At 44.7% G+C, this 25947-nt stretch overlaps 1 protein-coding gene across 4 annotated transcripts in view; it reads left to right on the top strand.

The window, feature by feature from the left end:
• Positions 1 to 21625, top strand: part of gpr176 (G protein-coupled receptor 176) — a 94976-nt gene extending 73351 nt beyond the window's left edge. For 3 of the 4 annotated variants that reach the window (XM_078233328.1, XM_078233327.1, XM_078233326.1), the window contains exon 3: positions 9574 to 11957. In XM_078233328.1, coding sequence (XP_078089454.1) covers positions 9574 to 10696 — 1123 coding nt within the window. In that variant the 3' untranslated portion in view covers positions 10697 to 11957. Of the gene's footprint in view, positions 1 to 9573; positions 11958 to 21613 lie in introns of those variants that run through there. The other variant, XR_013499979.1, reaches the window with a different exon arrangement.
• The last annotated feature ends 4322 nt before the right edge of the window (positions 21626 to 25947 follow it).

Raw genomic sequence — 25947 nt, 5'->3', positions numbered from 1 at the left:
GGCACGGTGGTTAGCATTGCTGTCTCACAGCTCCAGGGACACGGATTTAATTCTGGCCTTGGGCGTCTGACAGTGTGGAGTTTGCACGTTCTCCCCATGTCTGAGTGGGTTTCCTCTGGGTGCTCCGGTTTCCTCCCGCATTCCAAAGACATGCTGGTTAGATACATTGGCCGTGCTAAATTTCCACTAAATGTCCCAAGCTGTGTAGATTAGGGGGATTAGCCATGGGAAATGTGTAGAGTTACAGGGATAGGTCAGGGGAGAGGGTCTGGGTAAAACTCTCTGTCAGGGAGTTGGTACAGACCTGGTGGGCCGAATGGCCTTTTTTGCACTGTAGGGATTCTATGATTCTCAAATCCGGACACTGGCTGGAATTCTACCGCCTCGCCTGCCACAAAATGTCCGTTGACCTCAGGTGGGAACATCCAGTCCCGCTCAAGCAAGGTTGTAAAACCCGCCCATTGTGTCAGAAGATGACCTACGCGGAGGATGTGAAATCATGACTGAAAAGCACGAATGTTGCGAATGGAAATATTTATTAATCAACAGTTGGTTATCATGAAATTAAACAACAGAATTGTTAATTCTTTTGGTCCTGTAGCAACATCATCGCATTTAAAGTTTATAAAGTTTATTAGTGTCACAAGTAAGGCTTACATTGACACTGCAATGAAGTTACTGTGAAATTCCCCTAGTCACCACACTCCGGCGCCTGTTCGGGTCAGTGCACCTAACCAGCACGTCGTTCAGAATGTGGGAGGAAACCGGAGCACCCGGAGGAAACCCACGCAGACACGGGGAGAATGTGCAAACTTCACACAGACAGTGACCCGAGCCGGGAATTGAACCTGGGTCCCTGGCGCTGTGAGGCAGCAATGCTAACCACTGTGCCATCGTGCTGCCCCGCCTCAAAGCACACCTCCTATTTCCTCTGTCTTTTTCCTTTACTGGGAACATCGATTTTAACCTCTCCCTGTCTCTCTCTGTTTATTTTAACCTCTCTCTGTCTCTCTCTGTTTATTTTAACCTCTCCGTGTCTCTCTTGCTTCTCCCAAGGTTTCTTGTGCCCTTTTTGTATTTTCTCTTTCGGTGTGGGCACATTGGGACTTTTGTCTTCAGCTCCAAGTCCCGTTGGTCAATGCGCAAGGGCCTGACCAACGTTAAAAATCTAAACTGTGCGTGTGCAGCTCTTTCCCAGTCGGCGCACGCGCGGGAGGCCCGAGATTCACCGGGTCTTGGAGATGCCGACCACAGAACTGAAGACAAAGATTAGTTTTAGTTTAATTTTGAATAGTTTGAATAGCGTCATAGAGTCACAGAGGTTTACAGTGTGGAAACAGGCCTTTCGGCCCAACTTGTCCATGCTGCCTTTTTTTTAACCACTAAGCTAGTCCCAATTATCCGAGAATCTTTTCTCGTGGCACATTTGGGGGATCTTCACGGCACACCACTACGCCATGACACACTGGTTGGTAACCACTGCTCTATATAACAATGGGAGCCCTGTTATGTAACTTTATTGTTAACTGAACTGGGCTCAGAAGAGTTGTGATATTAAATCTGGTACAGGATATTTTTACTGATTTGATTTGCTTTGACTTATTATTATCACATGTATTGGGATACAGTGAAAAGTATTGTTTCTTGTGTGCTATACAGACAAAACATACCATTCATAGAGTACATAGGGGAGAAGGAAAGGGTGCAGAATGTAGTGTTACAATCATAGCTAGAGTGTAGAGAAAGATCAGCTTAATACGAGGTGGGTCCATTCAAAAGTCTGATGGCAGCAGGGAAGAAGCTGTTCTTGAGTCTGTTGGTACGTGGCCTCAGACTTTTGTATCTTTTTCCCAATGAAAGAAGGTGGAAGAGAGTATGTCCGGGGTATGTGGGATCCTTGATTATGCTGGCTGCTTTTCCCGAGGCAGTGGGAAGTTGTAGACGGAGTCAATGGATGGGAGGCTGGTTTGCATGATGGACTGGGCTTGATTCATGACCCTTTGTAGTTTCTTGCGGTCTTGGGCAAAGGAGGAGCCATACCAAGCTGTGATACAACCAGAAAGAATGCTTTCTATGATGCATCTGTATACGTTGGTGGGACTTGTAGTGGACATGCCAAATTTCCTTAGCATCCTGAGACAGTAGAGGCACTGGTGGGCTTTCCTAACTATAGCGTCGACACGGGAGGACCAGGACAGGTTGTTGGTGATCTGGACACCTAAAAACTTGAAGCAGGAATTTCTCTTTGGCTGCGAATGTAAGCCTATTTGTTTTCCTGCTGTTTGATTTGAAACAATTGCAGGGTTCTAATCCTACAGCTGCTCACAATTTTGTTATTCCTCACCAGGAGACTAGTTTCAGGTCCGACGCTTTCTTTGAAAGCTGCCAGCCAGCAGCTGACATCAGGCCACTCCTACAGCTAAATTAAGCAACACTATTCTATTTTTAAGCTGTAATCCAATCCGAGTGATTTGATATTGCTTGGAAAGCAGCCTCTGTGGCCCACGCAATTACATAATCACCCCGGGAATCCTTTGATGAAAGCTAATTGTCGTTTACCAGTGCGAGATAGAAATGTCAATGGTGAATATATCCTTTGCCTTTGTGGGGTTGAGAACTTACCACTGTGCAGTAGAGTGACTCACAATTATTAATTCTGAAAGGATAATTGTTGTGATACCAAAGTTGCAATACCAAATATTTCTTCTTTATTTGAGTTTTTCAGCTTTTGTAATTGGAGAAACACACTCGGCATTGCTACTTGTCATACTTTGTTAAGAGATGTGGGTGGTCTTCATAGTGGTGTCCCCGAACTGGAAACATGTTCAGGATGCTTCTGGCCACATTCAGCGTGGATCGTGCTGTCAGGACGCATCTGTGGGCATGCAGAGCCTGCACAGAAGCCTGTGGAGTGGGCCAATCATCAAGTCAAGCAGCCTCTAACGCTGACTTGACGTATTATCGGCTCTTTTAGGCTGCAGGCTCAGGCACTACTGCCTCCAAGCTGAATGCGGGCCAACCTCACTGCTGCCTCACAGTGCCAAGGACCCGGGTTCAGTTCCCGGCTTGAGTGACTGTCTGTGTGGAGTTTGCACATTCTCCCCGTGTCTGCCTGGGTTTCCTCCGGGTGCCCTGGTTTCCGCCCACAGTCTGAAAGACGTGCTGGTTAGATGTATTAACCCAAACAGGTGCCGGAGTGTGGCAACTAGGGGATTTTCCCAGTAACTTCATTGCAGTGTTAATGTAAGCCTATCTGTGACACTAATAAATAAACTTTAAACTTTAACTTTAACCGGAGTTGGCATGAACCCTGATCTTGGAGCTACTCCCCTCCCGTCAACATTGACTATCCCTGGCATTTGCCAGGGCTTTCTCCTCTTAGCAGCAGATTAGCTTGGGTGTCTACCTCCTGGATATATCCTTCCTTTGTCGTTACCAGTTGCCAGCACAGCAGAAGTGACAGGCAGCAATTGTCCCGATGACAGTGATGAGCAAGTGTTGACATGTAGCTCATGCTGGATGTGATGACATTTACCTGCGTCGTGCAGCTTCATTCAAAGGGACCATTATTTCGACCTGAATGTCTGCAAAGACGTGAGTGAAGGGACATTTCTCGGGAAAGGGCGCTAATTGCACCCTGCGCTTAATGGGCATTCAAAAGCAAGCATTGCAAGTAATTTAAGACAGTGTGAGGGAAGATAATTGTGAGTCTCGTTAGTGTTCCGTGCACCGAATTAATGGAGTGGAATTAATTTTTCTTATTTGGCCGTCCTGGTAAAGTAATTACGCTTCTCTCGGTATTGCTTACAGATGTGGAGGTCTCCCTGCAGTCCAGCCCTCCCACACTATTCAAGTTGATGGTTTTTGTTTCCTTGTAATATGTTTGTGGATACACTCGCTCTCACAGCGTGAGTTACACACTTTTAAAGATTGTCACGTTACCCTCACCTTCTGTTTGAGATTTGTACGAGGATGCCACCAGGACTTGATGGTTTGAGTTATAAGGAGAGGCTGGATAGACTGGGACTTTTTTCCCTGGTGCGTAGGAGGCTTAGGGGTGATCTTATAGAGGTCTATAAAATAATGAGGGGAATAGATCAGTTAGATGGTCAACATCTTTCCCCAAGGATAGGGGAGTCTAAAACTAAATGGCATAGGTTTAAGGTGAGAGGGGAGAGATACAAAAGGGTCCAGAGGGGCAATTGTTTTCACACAGAGGGTGGTAAGTGTCTGGAACGAGCTGCCAGAGGTAGTAGTAGAGGCGGGTACAATTTTGTCTTTTAAAAAGCATTTAGACAGTTACATGGGTAAGGTGGGTAAAGAGGGATATGGGCCAAATGCGGGCAAGTGAGACTAGCTTAGTGGTACAAAATGGGCGGCATGGACAAGTTGGCTATTGAAGGGCCTGTTTCCATACTATAAACCTCTATGACTTTATGTTCTTTACATAGAGGGAGGTCAGGTGGTGCAGTGGGTAGTGTTATCCAGCTCTTGAATTTTTCTTTATTCATTCATGCGTCGCTGGCTGGACCCAACATTTATTGCCCATCCTTAATTGCCCTTGAGAAGGTGGTAGTGAGCCACCTTCATGAAATACTGCAGTCTATGAGATGTAGGTACACTTGCAGTGCTGTTAGAGAGGGAGCTCCAGGATTTTGACCCAGGGACAGTGGAGGACTTTGCTCAGATGTTTTCTAAGTCAATGCTGTTCTAAGTGAATAAATCAAAGTCCTTGAGGCTACCTTGAGTCGCTGAGTATCTTTGAGTGAGAAATCGTTCCTGTAGCTCTCCTTTGGACCAATTCAAAGGTCAATATATCAGCCACCATATGGAGGGCACAAAACTGGGCACAGCACTCCAGATGTAGTCTGACCAGCAACCTATAGAATGTCAACATGGTGTTCTTTGATAGATGCTGAACATTTCTAACAATCCATCCCAAAACACCGGACATTCTCTCTTCCACTGTTTTCCGTCGGGAAAAAGATACAAAAGTCTGTGGTCACGTACCAACAGACTCAAGAACAGCTTCTTCCCTGCTGCCCTCAGACTTTTGAATGAACCTACCTCGTATTAAGTTGATCTTTCTCTACACCCTAGCTATGACTGTAACACTACATTTTGCACTCTCTCCTTTCCTTCACTATGCTTTGTCTGTGTAGCAAGAAACAATATTTTTCACTGCATTTCAATAAACGTGACAATAATAAATCAAATCAAATGTTCATGTGAGCTGCAATTTCCCTATATTGGTCATGCCCCCCCTGGTAATCAGTACACAACACCACTTCTTCCTCAACCTCTTGGTGAAGGTTGCCAGGGCAGCACAGTGGCACAACGGTTAGTACTACTCCTCACAGCGCCAGGGACCCGGGTTCGATTTCCGGCTCGGGTCACTGTCTGTGTGGAGTTTGCACATTCTCCCCGTGTCTGCGTGGGTTTCCTCCGGGTGCTCCGGTTTCCTCCCACAGTCCAAATATGTGCAGGTTAGGTGAATTGGCCATGCTAAATTGCCTCTTAATGTCAGGGGGACTAGCTAGGGTAAATGCATGGGGTTATGGGGATGGGGCCTGGGTGGGATTGTGGTTGGTGCAGACTTGATGGGCTGAATGGCCTTCTTCTGCACTGTAGGTTTCTATGATCATACGATTCTATGAAAAGTGCCCAAAAATCAACTATTTTAAGATGTGTTGAAAATATTCTATCTTGGGTTTCCCACAACCGTGTCCAGTAGGCTAATCTTTAGTGCATGATTATTCTAGGACACAGATTGAAAAGCCTGGCTGGAAATGTTGCGCTGTTATGAATCTTCCCAAAATGTAGCCCATTCTTTGTGATTTTCTGACAAGTGTAGATGTCAATATGATTTCCGATGACAAGTATAGATGCATATCAGCTAACTTTGGGAATTGCATCAGACCGACAGTCTCAAGGTTGACTGAGCAGGCAAAATGTCAAAGAAGATGTATTTGAACTGTCAGATACTGTTGATGGAGAGAACTTTCTAACACTGAAATCTTCAGAGGAAGTGCCTTATTATCAAACGCTGGGAGTGTAAAGCCAACCGCAGTGGTGTGGGACTGGAGCCACATATAGGCTAATATAAAGACAACCCTTCTCTAAATTTGATTTGATTTGATTTATTATTGTCACATGTATTAACATACAGTGAAAAATATTGTTTCTTGCGCGCTATACAGACAAAACATACCGTTCATAGAGAAATCATAGAAATCATAGAAACCCTACAGTGCAGAAGGAGGCCATTCGGCCCATCGAGTCTGCACCGACCACAATCCCTCCCAGGCCCTACCCCCACATATTTACCCACTAATCCCTCTAACCTACGCATCTCAGGACTCTAAGGGGCAATTTTTAACCTGGCCCATCAACCTAACCCGCACATCTTTGGACTGTGGGAGGAAACCGGAGGACCCGGAGGAAACCCACGCAGACACGAGGAGAATGTGCAAACTCCACACAGACAGTGACCCGAGCCGGGAATCGAACCCGGGACCCTGGAGCTGTGAAGCAGCAGTGCTAACCACTGTGCTACCGGAAAGGAGAGAGTGCAGAATGTAGTGTTACAGTCATAGCTAGGGTGTAGAGAAGGATCAACTTAACGCAAGGTAAAGCGCATTAGTTAAAGCTAAAGTTTATTTATTAGTCACGAGTAGGCTCACGTTAACACTGCAATGAAGTTACTGTAAAATTTCCCTAGTCGCCATACTCCGGTGCCTGTTTGGGCACATTGAGGGAGAATTTAGCATGGCCAATGCACCTAACCGTTACGTCTTTTTGACTGCGGGAGGAAACCAGAGCACCCAGAAGAAACCCACGCAGACACGGGGAGAAAGTGCAGACTAGCACAGACAGTGACTTGAGCCGGGAATCAAACCTGCGTCCCTGGTGCTGTGAGGCAGCCGTGCTAACCAGTGTGCCACCAAAACACTGAAAGAAATTGATATCAAATTAAGCGAAATGGTTGCATCTTCACGTGCTTGGACAATAGGAATCCCAGAGTGAATTAAACTGACAACCTGTGGGTTGTTTAAAATGATTAGTGCACGATCAAACCATTGAGGAACATAAGCACTAATATCCTCTTATGATCAGTGAAAAATGCTGTAATTAGGTTGTAGAAGCCTGTGTTGTCAGCAAATGTGACGCCACTGTTTAAAAAAGAAGGTAGACAAAAGGCGGGTAACTATAGTCCAGTTAGCTTAACTTCCGTAGTAGAGAAAATGCTTGAATCTATCATGAAGGAAGAAATAGCGAGACATCTGGATATAAATTGTCCCATTGGTAAGACGCAGCATGCGTTCATGAAGGGCAGGTCATGTTTAACTAATTTGGTGGAATTCTTTGAGAACATTACATGTGCAGTAGACAATGGGGAACCTGTGGATGTGGTGTATCTGGATTTCCAGAAGGCATTTGACAAGGTGCCGCACCAAAGACTGCTACACAAGATAAAGGTGCACAGTGTTACGGGTAATGTATTAGCATGGATAGAGGATTGGTTTTTAAAGTAACTAACAGAAAACAAAGAGTGGGGGTAAATGGGCGTTTTTCTGGTTGGCGATCAGTGACTAGTGGTGTGCCTCAGGGATCAGTGTTGGGACCGCAATTGTTTATGATTTACATAGATGATTTGGAGTTGGGGACCAAGTGTAGTGTGTCAAAATTCGCAGATGACACTAAGTGTGCAGAGGACGCTGAAAGTCTGCAAAGGGATATAGATTATCCAAGTGAGTGGGCGAGGGTCTGGCAGATGGAGTACATAGAACATAGAACAGTACAGCACAGAACAGGCCCTTCGGCCCACAGATGACAGACACCAAGGTGGGTGGAAGAGCAAAGTGTGCAGAGGACGCTGAAAATCTGCAAAGGGATAGATAATCTAAGTGAGTGGGCGAGGGTCTGGCAGATGGAGTACAATGTTGGTAAATGTGAGGTCATCCATTTTGGTAGGAATAACAGCAAAATGGACTATTATTTAAATGGTAAAAAATTGCAGCATGCTGCTGTGCAGAGGGACCTGGGTGTCCTTGTGCAGGAATCTCAAGGAGTTGGTTTGCAGGTAATTAAGAAGGCAAATGGAACTTTGTCCTTCATTGCTAGAGGAATGGAGTTTAAAAACAGCGAGATTATGTTGCAGCTGTATAAGGTGCTGGTGAGGCCACACCTGGAGTACTGTGTACAGTTTTGGTCTCCTTACTTGATAAAGGATATACTGGCACTGGAGGGGGTGCAGAGGAGATTCACGAGGTTGATTCTGGAGTTGAGAGGATTGGCTTATGAGGAGACACTGAGTAGACTGGGGCTATACTCATTGGAATTCAGAAGAATGAGGGGAGATCTTATAGAAACATATAAGATTATGAAGGGAATAGATAAGATAGAAGCAGGGAAGTTGTTTGCACTGGCGGGTGAAACTAGAACTAGGAGGCATAGCCTCAAAATAAGGGGAAGCAGATTTAGGATTGAGTTGAGGAGGAACTTCTTCACACAAAGGGTTGTGAATCTGTGGAATTCCCTGCCCAGTGAAGCAGTTGAGGCTACCTCATTGAATGTTTTTAAGGCAAGGATAGATGCATTTTTGAACAGTAAAGGAATTAAGGGTTATGGTGAACAGGCGGGTAAGTGGAGCTGAGTCCACAAAAAGATCAGCCATGATCTTATTGAAAGGCGGAGCAGGCTCGAGGGGCCAGATGGCCTACTCCTGCTCCTAATTCTTATGTTCTTATGTTCTGAGCCACACATTGGGGTTGGTAGCACCCAATTATGACTCTTTGACCTTATCATTGCCCCTTCTTCTACATTTGACTCCTACCTGAATGATTGCTTAGAGGTGACTGACCTATTTTATACTAGCCAATTATTAAAATACTTTAAAAACCCTTCAAGCAGACTCGAATCCCACTTTTTACCATTTGCCTAAACAGGTTTACACTGAGGGCCAGTTTCAGAGTGGTTCACATTAGCATGAATTAGCCAATTGGAAGTAATTGTAACAAACAGCATAAAAGCTCAGAGATATAGGTCAGACTTTTCCAGCCTTACCTGCCAGGATCTTCCAGCCCTGCCATAAGTCAGCAGACCTTTAGCTGCCTCCCCGGGTCTTCCATCACGAGCGGGGCCAGAAAATCTCAGCTATGGCTGGAAAGTAAGTCTCACAACACCAGGTTAAAGTCCAACAGGTTTATTTGGAATCACGAGCTTTCGGAGCGCTGCTCCTTCCTCGGGTGAGACTCACCTGATGAAGGGGCAGTGCTCTGAAAGCTCGTGATTCCAAATAAACCTGTTGGACTTTAACCTGGTGCTGTGAAACTTCTTACTGTGCCCACCCCAGTCCAACACCGGCATCTCCACATCATAGCTGGAAAGTGCAGTGTAATCATTAAAGTAAGTAGTGTAATGGAAAATCATGAAGTGTAAGTAAGTTTTGTGTTTGCAAGTGTTACGAAATGCATCTGAAATGTGATAAGACTGTTCCTGCACGTAGATATAAAGAGATTGAAAGATTAGTGCATTCATTGATTGTTTTTTTTCCTCTCTCTCCAATTCCAGGTATTACTCTGTCCTGTATCCTTTAGAAAGGAAGATCTCAGATACAAAATCCCGGGACTTGGTGATCTACATCTGGATCCATGCAGTTTTAGCGAGTGTCCCGGTTTTCGCAGTGACTAACGTTACGGACGTTTATGCTATGTCCACGTGCAGTAGCCCATGGAGCTACTCCTTTGGGCACCTGGCTTATGTCATTGTATACAACGTCACCACGGTGATTCTGCCCATCGCAGTGGTGTTTCTGTTCATGATTCTGATCCGCAGAGCTCTGAGCACCAGCCAGAAGAAGAAGGTGATCATTGCCGCGTTACGGACTCCGCAGAACACAATTTCAATTCCATATGTCTCCCAGCGCGAGGCAGAGTTACATGCCATGCTTCTGTCCATGGTGCTGATCTTTATCGTTTGTAGCGTCCCTTATGTGGTTTTCGTGATTTACCGAACCATTCTTAACATCGCCGACGTCTCTGTCTTTTTAATTCTGACAGCAGTCTGGCTGCCCAAGGTTTCGCTGCTCACGAACCCGTTACTCTTCCTGACTGTGAACAAGTCTGTTCGGAAATGCTTGGTGGGCACCGTGGTTCAACTCCATCGTCGGTACAGCAGACGCAACGTGGTAAGCTCCGGCGGCCTCACCGACGCCACTCTGGAGCCTGGGGTGCGTTCGGGCAGTCAGCTGCTGGAAATGTTTCACATCGGGCAGCAGCAGATCTTCAAACCCTCCGAGGAGGAGGAGGACGACAACGAGATCAAGTCGCTCGCGTCGGTAGAGCACCGGCAGAAAGAGATCGCCACTACCAGCTTGGAGGTGGAACAGACGTTAGTGGAACAACTTGCCGCTCACACGAACAGTGACACGGCCGCAGTGGGGGCAGCAGCGGCTGCGCCCCCAGACTCAGATGCAATCTCTGACAAGTATGCAATGCAGTTTGGCTTTGGCCCATTTGAACTGCCTCCACAGTGGCTGTCTGAGACTCGAAACAGCAAGAAAAGGCTTTTGCCTCCCTTGGGCAACACTCCAGAAGAACTTATTCAAACGGCTGAAAAGCAACCAAAGTTCAGAACAGAGTGGAAGATAAGTCGGAATAACAAAGTCAGCATCTTTCCTAAGGTGGACACTTAGTCCTGCGAATAGGTCTAACAACAGTATTTTGGAAACTCCGCCCCTCTAGAACACACGGTATCATAGCACTGCCTACACTGTGTTGTGTATACTCTGTTGTGTGCCAAACTATTTATTTAAAAAATGAAGGATAGGTAACAACATTCCTGTAAGTTCTGATCAGAAGGACCTGTACCCAGGGCTGTTGTTCTCCTCCAAACGAAGACCTCGATTCACCATAACTTCAGAATGGTGCAGACAGTCCATATTCTGATGTGAAAGAATGAGCAGGCGGTACTTATGGTTGACATTGTTAAATCTCAAAGTGAATGACCTACTAACTGTTGGAAAATTATTTTCTTATACTATTTATATAGGATTGCTTAAACATTTTTAAAAAACTGTTGTTTGGTCTTGTTTATTGTGATGGTGAGGGGTCAAACAGCGACTGTGGAATACCGGTTAATCTGCACAAGTAACACCGTTCGATGGTTGCCCTATTCCTCTCCTGCTAACCTTTGGAATGTGGTCTTATGCTTACTCACAATCGCACAGAAGACCCCGTTTGTAATCATTTAAAATTGATTTTAAAAGATCATGTGAAGGCAGTGGTTTGGATTCTTCCGACAGTTTATCACCTTTCAATTCTTTACATCGGTTTCTTTTTAAGTTTGTTCTTGAATGCGGGCATCCCTGGCAGTTATTTCCCACTCCTCGTTGCCCTGAGGTGGTGGACGTTCCTCTTGGTCTGCTTGTCGCCACTGAGGGGCTTGCTGGGACACATCAGAGGCCAGTTCAGAGTCAATCACATTGGTGTGGGACTGGAGTCACATATAGGTCAACTGGGATGACAGTTTTCCTTCCTGAAAGAACCTGTGAGGATGTTATGACAATCCGACAGCCTCATGATAACTCTTACTGACTTCACTCCTTTATTTCTTGCTTTTGTCATTGAATCTGAATTCAAACTCTCAAATTACCATGCCAACCTTTGGACTCTGTAGAGGCTGCAATTATTAGCCCAGGCCTCGGGATTACTGGTCAGTACCAGTAGCCAATGCACTATCCTACCCAAGGAGGCCATTCAGTCCAAGGAATCCATGCCAGCTCTCTACAGAGCAATTCTAATCAGTCCTATTTCCCTCCTCACAGCGCCAGGACCCGGGTTCAATTCCGGCCTTGGGTAACTGTCTGTGTGGTGTTTGCATGTTCACCCCATGTCTGCGTGGGTTTCCTCCAGGTGCTTCGGTTTCCTCCCACAGTCAAAAGATGTGCAGGTTAGGTCGATTGATCATGCTAAATTGACCTTTAGTGTCTAAAGCTGTGTAGGTTAGGTTGATTGGCCATGCTAAATTGCCTCTTCGTGTCAGAAGAACTAACAGGGTTAATACATAAGGCTACGGGAATAGAGCCTGGGGGGATTGTTGTCAATGCAGGCTTGAGGGCCAAACAGTCTCCTTCTATACTATAGGGATTCTAGGATTCACTGTCCCTGGAGCCCTACAAGTTTATTTCCTTCGAGTTCCCCGCCAATTCCCTTTTCCCCAAAAGAGTGGTTTTGTGGACGCATTGTGAACATGACTACTTTCTAATGTCTGCCACCAGATCCGAAAGGCCAACTTGACCATAAACTGGTCTGTCAAGTCACATTGGTATATGTAACCAGAAGGATGCAGGTTGAACTTTACTGACCAGCCAAGTGCTTTCCATCATTTCTCCACACTACTAAGACTGAAGTGTTATCTTTTATACGAAAAGAATCAGCAGATTCCCACCATTCTACTTAGTGTATTGCATATTTGGTATAATAAACCCCACAATGTATAAACACTGCCATGATGTTATGTGGCCAGTATTTTTACGATAAAATAATGTGGAACAAAAACTTGTGCTTTACGTTTGAAGTTGTTAATAATTTATTTGTTTCTAATGTAAAAACATTTTTATTCTTTTTTTTATTGGCCGGACCTGCACCGATTTTAGCCAGTTTTTAAACAGCATGAATATATATGTTTGTAACCTTTTGTGTATTTACATTGAGTATTGCTGTTTGAGCTCTGTACCTCCTCCGTAAGGCTCATGGACTTGGTGTTAACAGCAATTATTGACCTGATGTTGTATCTTTGCACTCCACAAACAAATCAATGAATGTTATTTTATGTCAGAGCAATTTAGTAGTTTGAAATTTAGAGCGCTTTTCAGATTTGTGGATGTTTTCTGAGGCATGAATGCAGCCAGGTAGCCACTATGGAAACACACATTATTCATTTGTCAGTCCTGGCTCCTGCTTATAGGTTGCATTAAATCCCATTCACACATCTCTCTTGTGCTCAGTGGTTCCCAGATCAACATTGGAAGAGGTGTAGGCCACTCGGCCCATCAAGTCTGCTACACCATTCAACCAGATCAGGGCCGATCTTCTACCTCAACCCCATTTGTGGCACCATCCCCATATCTTCGCCCCATCCTCTAACCCTGTCCCCAAACCCCCTAACCCCGTTCCCATTCCTAAACCCTGCTGCTTTCCCCTCAACCCTCCCGTAGGGTCCTATCCCCATCCCATCTGCTAACCAAGCCCCAATTCTCTAACTCCACCACCAGTTCTCTAACCCTACCCTATCCATAACCCCGTCCCTAGCCCACTAACCCTATACCAAGTCTCTTAATCCTGCCCCAATCCTCTCACCCCACAATGCCTTGGTTTAAAATTCTCATCTTTTATTTCATATTTTTCCATGGCCTTGCTGCTCTTTATTTCTGGAACTATCTCCGTTCCTACAACTCTCAATGATCTCTGTCCTCTTTCAATTCTGGCCTTTCGTCCAACCCTGATATTTATCCTTCCAACATTGGCGGTTGTGTCTTTAGCTGCCTCGACCCCTCCTGCAACCTCTCTGCCTCCCTAACTCTTTACCCTCTTTTAAGTCACTCCTTACAACCTTATCTCATTGACCAAACCTTTGATCACTTTCTAATACTTTATTATCAGTTTTTTGTCAAACATTGTCTGGCAATGCTTATGATAGCGTGCTTGCTAATATGCTGATTTAAATATATGCCGATGTAAGTAGTTATGTCGTCAACCTGTGATACCAGTATTCATGGAAATGGAAGCAAGGGAGAAAGGATTGTATCCCACCGCTGCCACCATGTTGCAAAATCTCTTTCTAAACAAATAGAAAGGAAACTGAAGGTGTAGAGGGTGAATGTGGGACTTCAATAGAAGTTTTTTCTTCCTGCTGCGATGTGTTCTATTTACTGCTCAGGCTAACGCAATGTCTATTTACACAAAAATATATCTGGGTGAGTATTCTCTTGCTCCAGGTACCAGGCCCTAAGAGAACATCAGCAGCTCTGGACTTCCATTAGATTAGTCCATGATTATGCTTGGCAAAGTACTGCAGTGGTTTACCGTTGCCTTCTGCTGACCAGGCAACTCATACCACCTGCCATATTGGAAGGGTTTACAGGCTGATAATCAACTTTTTTGGCCATATTATGAACACACTTTCCAAGACCATCAAGACCTGAAGTGGGACTTGAACGCCTCTACTTTCTCAGAAGACTAAGGAAATTTGGCATGTCAGCTATGACTCTCACCAACTTTTACAGGTGCACCATATAAAGCATTCTTTCTGGTTGTATCACAGCTTGGTATGGCTCCTGCTCTGCCCAAGGTCGTGAATTTAGCCCAATCCATCATGCAAACCAGCCTCCCATCCATTGACTCTATCTACACTTCCCGCTGCCTCGGCAAAGCAGCCAGCATAATTAATTTTGTTCATGTTACTGAGATTGCTTTTCATTTTTCTAAACTCCAGAGAATGATAGCCCAATTCACTTAGCATCTCATCACAGGACAACCCCTTCATCCCACCTGTCAAATACAAGTGGGGAATGTGATTCCTGATCAGTGCAGGAAGCCCACCAACGCCTCTACTTTCTTAGAAGACGAGGAAAATTTGGCATGTCAGCTATGATCCTCACCAACGTCTACAGATGCACCATAGAAAGCATTCTTTCTGGTTGTATCACAGCTTTCTATGTCTCCTGCTCTGCCCAAGACCGCAAGGAACTACAAAGGATCAGGAATGAAGCCCAATCCATCACGCAAACCAGCCTCCCATCCATTGGTTCCATCTACACTTCCCACTGCCTTGTAAAAGCAGCCAGCATAATTAAGGACCCCACGCACCCTGGACATTCTCTCTTCCACCTTCTTCCGTCGGGAAAAAGATACAACAGTCTGAGGTCACATACCAACCGACTCAAGAACAGCTTCTTCTCTGCTGCTGCCATCAGACTTTAGAATGGACCTACCTTGCATTAAGTTGATCTTTCTCTACACCCTGGCTATGACTGTAACACTACATTCTGCACTCTTTCCTTCTCTATGAACAGTATGCTTTGTGTGTATAGCGCGCAAGAAACAATACTTTTCACTGTATCCCAATGCATTTGACAATAATAAATCAAATCAAATCAAATCAGTGGTAGGGATGCTACTCACTGCACCACAAGACCTTCACTTAAATGAATGGGCCAATGTGGTAAAAACAACCCCCATAGTGTGTTGTGATATTGTGCTTGCTCATATGTAAAGGTGGCTAGTTGTTGTCGGTACCTCTTCTTCTTGGACGAGTCTCTATGCTGCGAGTGGGAATCCCTGGTCTTGGAAAAATAGTCAGGAATTGGTCTCACCTACAGCTGATATGCTGGAATGGGAAATGGGCTTGAGACAGGAAGGAAGAAGAATATTGAACAGAAGAACTTGGGGAGCGGGTTGTTTGAGGATATGTTGGGGGCAGGAGGAAATAAATCACGAGGAAGAGAAATCCTCTGTGAACATTTTCTTTGTTCTTTGGCAGGGAGTTTTAGTTAAGTCGGGCAGCATGGTCGGTGCAGGCTTGGAGGGCCGAAGGGCCTGTTCCTGTGCTGTAATTTTCTTTGTTCTTTGTTCTAACTGGAGCAAGAGATGGGTGGCTGAAATGCCCCTTTGAACTGAGGGCAGAATTGCAGTGAATAGGGACTTAAAGTAAAAAGTTTATTTATTAGTCACAAGTAAGGCTAACATTAACACTGCAATGAAGTTACTGTGAAATTCCCCGAGTCGCCAAAGTTCAGAGCCTGTTCGGGTCAATGCACCTAACCAGCACGTCTTTCAGACTGGGAGGAAACCAGAGCACCCGGAGGAAACCCATGCAGACATGAGGAGAATGTGCAGACTCCGCACAGACAGTGACCCAAGCCGGGAATCAAACCCGGGCTCCTGGCGTTGTGAGGCAGCAGCGCTAACCACTGTGCTACTGTGCCGCCATTGAGGAAGAGAGATCCATCTGAAAATGGCCTTTTGGGGGAGTGCTGGTTTGCTTGGTTAAGTTTAAAGTGGAAAAAAAATCCTAAATATTACTTGAAAAGTCTTTATAATTGAATAGGATGAATCACAGATTCTTTACAGTGCAGAAGGAATCCATTTGGTTCATCGAGTCTGCACTGGCTCCCTGAAAGAGCATTCTATCTAATCCCACTCCCCTGCCTTATCCCTGTAAACTTGCACATTGTTTTCAAATAGCAATCCAATTTGCTTTTGAATACTTCGATCAAACCTGTTTCCACCACCCTCTCAGGAGATTCACTCCAAACTCCTACCACCCCCCGGATGAAAATATTTTCCTCTCATCACTGTTACACCTTTTGCTCATTATTTTGAATCTGTGCCCCCTAGTTCTTGATGCTCGCCTGAATGGGGACTGTTTCTCACTATTTACCCTGTCCATACCCCTCAAGATCTTGAATACTTCTATCAAGTGTCTTCTCAGCCTTCTTTTCTGCAAGGCAGACATTCCAATCTAACCTCATGACTACAGTTCTTTATCCTGGAATCATTCTTGTGACTCTCCTCTCTACTCTCTTCAATGCCTTCACATTCTTTCTCAAGTATGGCACCCAGAACTGGATGCAGTACTCTAGATGTGGCCTAACTATGGGTGGCACGGTGGCACAGTGGTATGGGCGGCACAGTGGCACAATGGTTAGCACTGCTGTCTCACAGCGCCAGGGACCCGAGTTCGATTCCTGGCTTGGGCCACTGTCTGTCTGGAGTTTGCACATTCTCCCCGGGTCTGCGTGGATTTCCTCCGAGTGCTCTGGTTTCCTCCCACAGTCCAAAGATGTGCGGTTAGGTGGATTGGCCATGCTAAATTCTCCCTCATTGTACCTGAACAGACACTGGAGTGTGGCAACTAGGGGATTTTTCGCAGTAACTTCATTGCAGGGTTAATGTTAGCCTACTGATGACTAATAAATACATTTTTAAAAACCAACTAGTATCTTACACAAATTCAACAGAATCTCCTTACTTTTGTACTCAATGCCCCTGTTAATAAAGCCTAAGATACTATATGGTTTATTAACTACTCTCTCAACATGCCCTACGATCTTCAATGACTTATGTACCTATACACTGAGGTCCCTCTGTTCCTGCACTGTATTTAGAGTTTCTCCCTTTATTACAAACTGTCTCTCCATATTCTTCCTGCCAAAATTGATCACCTCACACTTCTCTGCCTTGAATTTCTCCTGTCAAGTGTCTGCCCAATTCACTAAACATGCCTATGTCCTGAAGTTCAAGACTATCCTCATCACAGTTGACAACATTTCCAATTTTCAGATCATCTGCAAATTTTGAAATCATGCCCGTCATAGCACATTCTAGATCATTAATATACATCAGGAAGAACAAGGGTCCCAACACTGAGCTCTGAGGAACTCCATTATAAACCATCCTATAATCTGTAAAATGATCATTTATCCCTGCTCTCTGTTGCCTGTCACTCAGCCAATTTCTTATCTAAGTGCCGACTTTCCCTCTTATTCCATGAGTTAGAATTTTGCTCTGAGGCGTATTGTGTGGCACTGTATTAAAAGCCTTTTGAAAATCTATATACACCACATCAACAGCATTGCCCTTATCAACCTCCTTTGTTACCTCCTCAAAAAAACTCCAGCAATCTCGTTAACCATGCTGTGTAGTTAACGCGATATTATCATTGGCATGTCAAATTTTAAATTTGTTTTGTTGTGAAGGTGCTATTTTGGGCCGGATTTTCCAGCCGCACTTGCCACAAAACTGGAAAATCCTGCCCGAGGTCAACGGACCTTCGTCTGGTCCGCCTCCCCTGCCCACTACGATTCCTGTGGTGGGCGGGACGGGAAAATTCTCCCCTTTGATTCTTATTATGTGCAGCAGGCTATAAGAAGGTCAAAGGTCAGTTGTTGGCTAAAAACGAGGTGGCACATTGCTGAAGCCAAGGCAAATGTTAATGCCAAGAACAAAAAGGTGGAGTCCTTTCAAAGAAATTGGTTGGCATTTTAAGACTTAGACATTTAGGTTTCAACCTTGTCACGATCAAATCTGCTAATGTTCATGTTTAAAGTCCTGTTCATGTTCATATTTTTTTAAAGCAGATTTTTTTCTGTATTTTACTGGTGTCCTGACTTTTTATTCGAGAATGAACTGATTATGTTTAGTAGCCGTTGGAAAAGATCAGATTAATGGGCTTGTTGGATATTTATTATTTTTTAATGCAAGTTTGTTCAATATTTTGGTCGGGAGTTTCAATTCTGGGTGGGAGCTGTTGGTTGGCTTTTTGGGTCCCAACTCAATGTGACACATTCCAGAACTGCCCACCCAGGGCCAGGCTGATTATCGGTCAGAGAACAGCCTTAGTGTCCTGTGGGCAGATCCTGGAGGGACAATCCCTCCACAGGATGGCCCTAACCCCAGCTATAGCCAGTGGCGGAGTGGTATTGTTGCTGGACTAATAATCCTGAGACCAGGAGACCTGGGTTCGAATCCCTCTACGGCAGATGGTGAAATTTGAATTCATAGAATCATAGTATCCCTACAGTGCAGAAGGAGGCCATTTGGCCCATTGAGTCTGCACAGACCACAATCCCGCCCAGGCCCAATTCCCGTAACCCGACATATTTACCTTGCTAATCCCCTGACACTAGGGTCAATTTAACATGGCCAATCAACCTAACCCGCACATCTTTTGAGTGTGGGAGGAAACTGGAGCACCCGGAGGAAATCCACGCAGATATGAGGAGAATGTGCAAACTTTGCAAAGACAGTGCCCCGAGGCCGGAATTGAACCCAAGTCCCTGGTGCTGTGAGGCAGCAGTGCTAACCACTGTGCCACCATGTCACCCCATACAAATCCGAAATTAAAAGCCGAATGATGACCATGAAACCATTGTCGATTGTAGCAAATATCATAAGAACTAGGAGCAGGAGTAGGCCATCTGGCCCCTTGAGCCTGCTCCGCCTTTCAATAAGATCATGGCTGATCTTTTTGTGGACTCAGCTCCACTTATCTGCCCGCTCACCATAACCCTTAATTCCTTTACTGTTCAAAAATGTATCTATCCTTGCCTTAAAAACATTCAATGACGTCGCCTCAACTGCTTCACTGGGCAGGGAATTCCACAGATTCACAACCCTTTGTGTGAAGAAGTTCCTCCTCAACTCAATCCTAAATCTGCTCCCCCTTATTTTGAGGCTGTGCCCCCTAGTTCTAGTTTCACCTGCCAGTGGAAACAACTTCCCTGCTTCTATCTTATCTATTCCCTTCATAATCTTATATGTTTCTCTAAGATCTTCCCTCCTTCTTCCGAGTTCCAATGAGTATAGTCCCAGTCTACTCAGCCTCTCCTCATAAGCCAATCTTCTCAACTCCGGAATCAACCTAGTGAATCTCCCCTGTACCCCCTCCAGTGCAAGTATAGACCCATTTGGTTCACTAATATCCTATAGGGAAGGAAATCTGTCATCCTATCAGGGGCCATAGGGATAGGTAGGGGTATGAGTTGGCACTGAGCTGGAATGGAGGGGGCATGGATAGGACCTTTTGAGGTTACCTTTCAAAAGATTCCTGAATCCAGGTCATGGTACACCAGTCCCCTGAGGGGCTATGAAAGCTTGTCACGGAAAAGCTTATCTGAGTACACAAAAACTACGGGCAGGTCGGAGCTCAGAGATCTGTAATGGAGCCGTTATATCAGGGATATCGAGTGCCAGCAAAAATTGGGGGGTGCCAGGTGTGGGGTCAAGAATCCTGGAATTGGTACGCCTCCGCGAATATCTGGGTCACAGTATGGGCACGAGTGTTTATCATCAGTGATCTATTTTCTGAAACGTGTTACTGTTATTTACCTGAATGTGTCACACTGGAATCTTATTGAAACTTACAGGATACTGCGAGGCCTGGATAGAGTGGACGTGGAAAGGACTAGTAGGAAAAAATAGAACCAGAGGGCACAACCTCAGGCTAAAGGGACGATCCTTTAAAACAGGGATGAGGAGGAATTTCTTCAGCCGGAGCGTGGTGAATCTGTGGAACTCTTTGCTGCAGAAGGCTGTGGAGGCCAGGTCACTGAGTGTCTTTAAGACAGAGATAGATAGATTCTTGATTATTAAAGGGTTCAGGGGTTATGGGGAAAAGGCAGGAGAATGAGGATGAGAAAAATATCAGCTATGATTGAATGGCGGAGCAGACTCGATGGGCCGAGTGGCCTAATTCTGCTCCTATGTCTTATGGTCTTATGGAGTACAGGAGTGAAGATGTACTCCACCTAAAGCTACAGCCAATCACATCTTTATGCAGTTATCTGCAAGTTGTATTTTGGAGAAATTTCAGAAAGCGATACCTATGACTTGCTATTTTCCTTCAGATGAGACACATATTGCCAAACATTTTACATGTTTATGAACACTAAGCAGATTTACTTTTCATAAATAAAGTATTCATTAGAACAGTGAATATTTTGTTATGCCAAAAATCTCTGTTTTAGTTTAAATCCTTTTTAAACAACTAAAGCTTGTACTGAAAAGATTTCCTTTTTCCTTGTGCTACAGTTTGGATTTTTATTTACTTGTGCTGTCTATCTCTGATTAAGTTGTTATATGTACAGCCGAACTTCAAATAATTCTAATTAAAACATTTTATTCTCTATGAACAACAATCTGCTTTTTTTCCAATCATAAAAACATTTACACTTGCTAATTTTAAAAACTATTTTGCGAAGTCTGGATGTCGCTGGGCCGGCATTTGTGACCCAGCCCTAATTGCCCTTGAACTGTGTGTCTTGCTGGGCCACTTCAGAGGGTAGTTAAAGGTCAACCACATTGCAGTGGCTCTGGAGTCACATGTAGCCCAGATCGGGTAAGGATGGCAGATTTGCACGTTCTCCCTGGGTCTGCGTGGGTTTCCTCCGGGTGCTCCGGTTTCCTCCCACAATCCAAAGATGTGCGGATTAGATGGATTGGTCATGCTAAATTACCCCTTAGTGCCCAAAGATGTGCGGGTTATGTGGATTGGCCATGCTAAATTGCCTCTTAGCATCCAAAGATGTGCAGGTTAGTGAATTGGCCATGCTAAATTGCCTCTTAGCATCCAAAGATGTGCAGGTTAGGTGGATTGGACATGCTAAATTGCCTCTTAGTGTCCAAAGATGTGCAGGTTAGGTGGATTGGCCATGCTAAATTGCCTCTTAGCATCCAAAGATGTGCGGGTTAGGTGGATTGGCCATGCTAAATTGCCTCTTAGCGTCCAAAGATGTGCAGGTTAGGTAGATTGGCCATGCTAAATTGCCTCATGGTGTCCAAAGATGTGCAGGTTAGGTGGATTGGCCATGCTAAATTGCCTCTTAGTATCCAAAGATGTATGGGTTAGGTGGATTGGCCATGCTAAATGCCTCTTAGCATCCAAAGATGTGCGGGTTAGGTGGATTGGCCATGCTAAATTGCCTCTTAGCATCCAAAGATGTGCAGGTTAGGTAGATTGGCCATGCTAAATTGCCTCATGGTGTCCAAAGATGTGCAGGTTAGGTGGATTGGCCATGCTAAATTGCCTCTTAGTGTCCAATGGTGTGCAGGTTAGGTCGATTGGCCATGTTAAACTGCCTCTTAGCGTCCAAAAATGTGCAGGTTAGGTGGTTTCGCCATGCTAAATTGCCCCTTGGTGTCCAAAGATGTGTAGGTTAGGTGGATTGGCCATGGTAAATTGTCTCTTAGTGTCCAAAAATGTGCAGGTTAGGTGGATTGGTCATACTAAATTGTTCCTTAGCGTCCAAAGATGTGCAGGTTAGATGAGTTAGTCATGGTAAATGGGTGAGGTTAGAGGGTTAGGGTAGCGGAGAGAGCCTGGGTAGGATACTTTGTCAGAGAGTCAATGCAGACTCGAGGGACTGAATGGCCTCCTTCTGCACTCTCGGGATTCTATGATTTCTTCCCCTAAAAGGCATGAGTGAACAGGATGGGTTTTTACAACAATGGATGATAATTTCATGGCACCTTTGCTGTGTTGCAGATTTTGATTAATCGAATGAATTTATTAATTGAATTTAAATTCCACCAGCTGCCGTGGTGGGATTCAAGCATGGTGGCCATTGGCAGTGAATCTAACGGGTGCCATAATACTGGGCAACCAGCTTCTGTGGCTGGCCTAACTCCCTGATAGGCCGTAATTCACCTTGAGTCGTTGCAGCTGTTCAAATCCTGTCACTGGAGCACAATAGAATGAAACTCAAAGCTAAAAAAATGTTAAAAATTCCTTTGACAGAATTGTTTAACAGTGGATTAAAAACATGCCGCAAGAAAAAATAACAAGGGCAAAAAATAGCATCAGAAGCATTTTCTTGTCACTCACTCAGGCCTGTTCCAATCAGCCAGAGTGATCACAAAGCAAAACCTTACGCTAAGCAGATGCATAATTGGATTTATTTCAACAAATATTAACATTTAAATAAAGCTAGATGTCATTTTGATGGGAAAATGGTGCAGATGGATTGGCCATGCTAAATTGCTCCTTACTGTCCAAAGATGTGTAGGTTAGGTGGATTGGCCATGCTAAATTGCCCCTTAGTGTCCAAAGGTGTGTAGGCTAGATGGGTTAGTCATGGTAAATGGGGTGGCACGGTGGCACAGTGGTTAGCATTGTTGCCTCATAGCGCCAGGGACCCGGGTTCAATTCCCGGCTTGGGTCACTGTCTGTGTGGAGTCTGCACATTCTCCCCGTGTCTGTATGGGTTTCCTCCGGGTGCTCCAGTTTCCTCCCACAGTCTGAAGGTGTGCAAGTTCTCTCTTCCACCTTCTTCCATTGGGAAAAAGATACAAAAGTCTGAGGTCACGTACCAACTGACTCAAGAACAGTTTCTCCCCTGCTGCCATGAGACTTTTGAATGGACCTACCTTGTATTAAGTTGATCTTTCTCTACACCCTAGCTATGACTGTAACACTACATTCTGCACCCTCTCATTTCCTTCTCTATGAACGGTATGCTTTGTCTATATAGCGCGCAAGAAACAATACTTTTCACTGTATACTGATACATGTGACAATAATAAATCAAAGCAAATTAAAAAGGTTGATCGGCCACGCTAAATTGACCCTTTGTTTCGGGGGGTTAGCCGGGTAAATACATGGGGATAGGGCGTGGGTAGGATTTTTGTTGGTGTAGACTCAGTGAGCTGAATAGCCTCCTTTTGCACTGTACGGTTTCTATGTTTCTATACTTTATCTACCTGATTCTAGGAGTTTCTGACTGGTATGGTGCCAGATCACACTTGTGTAATGAATGGAAATAGATTTAAAATGTTTCATTAGCATTTGCTGTCTCTTTTGACTTGCCGATCGTTTTCGAACCTTTCTTGAAATCCTGGGGATTTTTATTTCACTTAATGGGGATCTCTTGGGCGATGGAAATTCTTGGAGCATTTCTTTAATCAGATATTCTTAGCCAAGGAACCATTTTGTTTTCCAGTAGAACTGGGGGCAATTTCAGCAGTACTTAAAATGGAATATCTAGGGGCTAATTAAAACTATACAATAACTGAATAAAAATTCAGCTGAACAAAAACTTTAAAATCCTCTCCCATTAAGAATTAAAAAGAGGAAATCATACTCATTGGAATCAAAAATTATTTTTGGTGCTGTTTTTAAAGATTAATCCCTGGGATGTGGGCATTGCTGGCTAGGCCAGCATTTATTGCCCATTCCTAATGGCACTTGAGTATGTGATGGTGAGGTGTCATCTTCAACCGCTGCAGTCTATGTGGTGTAGGTACACCCTCAGTGCTATTAGGGAGGGAGTTCCAGGATTTTGACCCAGCAATTGTGAAGGTATGGTGATATAGTTCCAAGTCAAGATGATGAGTGGCTTGGAGGAAAACTTTCAGGTGGTAGTGACCCTATGTACCTGCCGCCCTTGTCCTTCTAGGGTGCTAACAGTTGCAGGTTTGGAAGGTGCCGCCTAAGGAGCCTTGGTGAGTTCCTACAGTGCATCTTGTAAATAGTACGCACAGCTGCCACTGTGTGTTGGTGGTGGAGGGAGTGAAAGTTTGTGGATAGGATGCCAATCACATGGGCTGCTATGTCCTGGATGGTGTCGAGCTTCTTGGGTGTTGATGGAGCTGTACTCATCAAGACATGTGGAGAGTATTCCATCAGACTCCTGACTTGTGTCTTGCCTTGGGCAGGTTTTGGGGAGTCAGGAGGTGAGTTACTCACCGGAGGAATCTTAGCCCGACCTGCTCCGGTAGCCACAGTATTTATATGGCTAGCAAAGTTCAGCTTCTGGTCAACGGTAACCTCCAGGATGAAGATAGTGGAGGATTCATTGATGGTAATGCCAAGGGAAGATGGTTAGATCCTCGCTTTTTGGAGATTGTCATTGCCTGGCACTTGTGTGGCACAAATGTAACTTGCCACTTGTCAGCCCAAGCCTGGACATTGTCTAGGTCTTGCTGTATTTGGACATGGACTGCTTCAGTATCTGAGTAGTCATGAATGGTGCTGAACATTGTGCAATCATCAGCAAATGTTCCCACTTCTGACCTTAAGATGAAAGGAAGGTTATTGATGAAGTAGCTGAAGATGGTTGGGCTTTGGACACTACCCTGAGGAACTCCTGCAGTGATATTCTGCAACTGGGATGACTGACCTCCAACAACGACAACCATCTTCCTTTTTGTCAGGTACGGCTGCAACCAATGGAGAGTTCCTACCCCACAATCCGATTCCCATTGACCCCAGTTTTTCTAGGGCTCCTTGATGCCACACTCAGTGCAATGTTACCTTGATATGTAATGTAGCCCAGTCCATCACCCAAACCAACCTCCCATCCACTGACTCTGTCTACACTTCCTGTTGCCTCGGCAAAGCAGCCAGCGTTACTAAGGACCCCATGCACCCCGGACATTCTCTCTTCCACCTTCTTCTGTCGGGAAAAAGATACAGAAGTCTGAGGTCACGCACCAACTGACTCAAGAACAGCTTCTTCCCTGCTGCTGTCAGATTTTTGAATGGACCTACCTCGCATTAAGTTGATCTTTCTCTACACCCTAGCTATGACTGTAACACTACATTCTGCACTCTCTCCTTTCCTTCTCTATGAATGGTATGCTTTGTCTGTATAGCGTGCAAGAAACAATACTTTCCACTGTATGTTAATACATGTGTCAATAATAAATCAAATCAAATCAAATGATATCAAGGGCAGTCACACTCACTCTCATCTTTGGAATTCAGCTTTTCTGTCCATGTTTTCTGTCCAAGGTTGTAATGAGGTCAGAAGCTGTGTGACCCTGTCATACATCAAAACAAAAATTCCCCATGTTCTGCTTATAAACACCAGATTACTAACTGGCGGGTGTTTTTTTAATTTTCTAAGGCAATATTGAAATGAATCAGCGTTAACTTAATCTAGAAACATTTAATATAAGTAATTGTTTTTAATTGGTACCTCAGTGCTATTCATCAAGAGGAAATGGCCTCCCTGCTATTTAGTTGATGCAAAATTCCTAAACATCCAATGTGGCAGGCAACAGGTCGGAATTTTACAGGCACGTCCGCCCTGATTCTGGGCTTGGGTGAGGCTCGGAGAACGGCATTCTCCGTTGGCCTCAGGTGGGATCGTATGAACCTCGGGCAGACGTGCCGGGTAAAATTCCGCCCATAGTTACTCATTCAGCACCACATGCTATACTGAATCAAATTCCCCAAGTACTTACAATGGAATATCTAGGGGCTAATTAAAACTATACAATAACTGAATAAAAATTCAGCTGAACAAAAACTTTAAAATCCTCTCCCATTAAGAATTAAAAAGAGGAAATCATACTCATTGGAATCAAAAATTATTTTTGGTGCTGTTTTTAAAGATTAATCCCTGGGATGTGGGCATTGCTGGCTAGGCCAGCATTTATTGCC

Source organism: Mustelus asterias, chromosome 18 (assembly GCF_964213995.1).
Source record: "Mustelus asterias chromosome 18, sMusAst1.hap1.1, whole genome shotgun sequence".
Lineage (NCBI taxonomy): Eukaryota > Metazoa > Chordata > Chondrichthyes > Carcharhiniformes > Triakidae > Mustelus > Mustelus asterias.
This window is presented reverse-complemented; position numbering and strand designations above follow the sequence as displayed.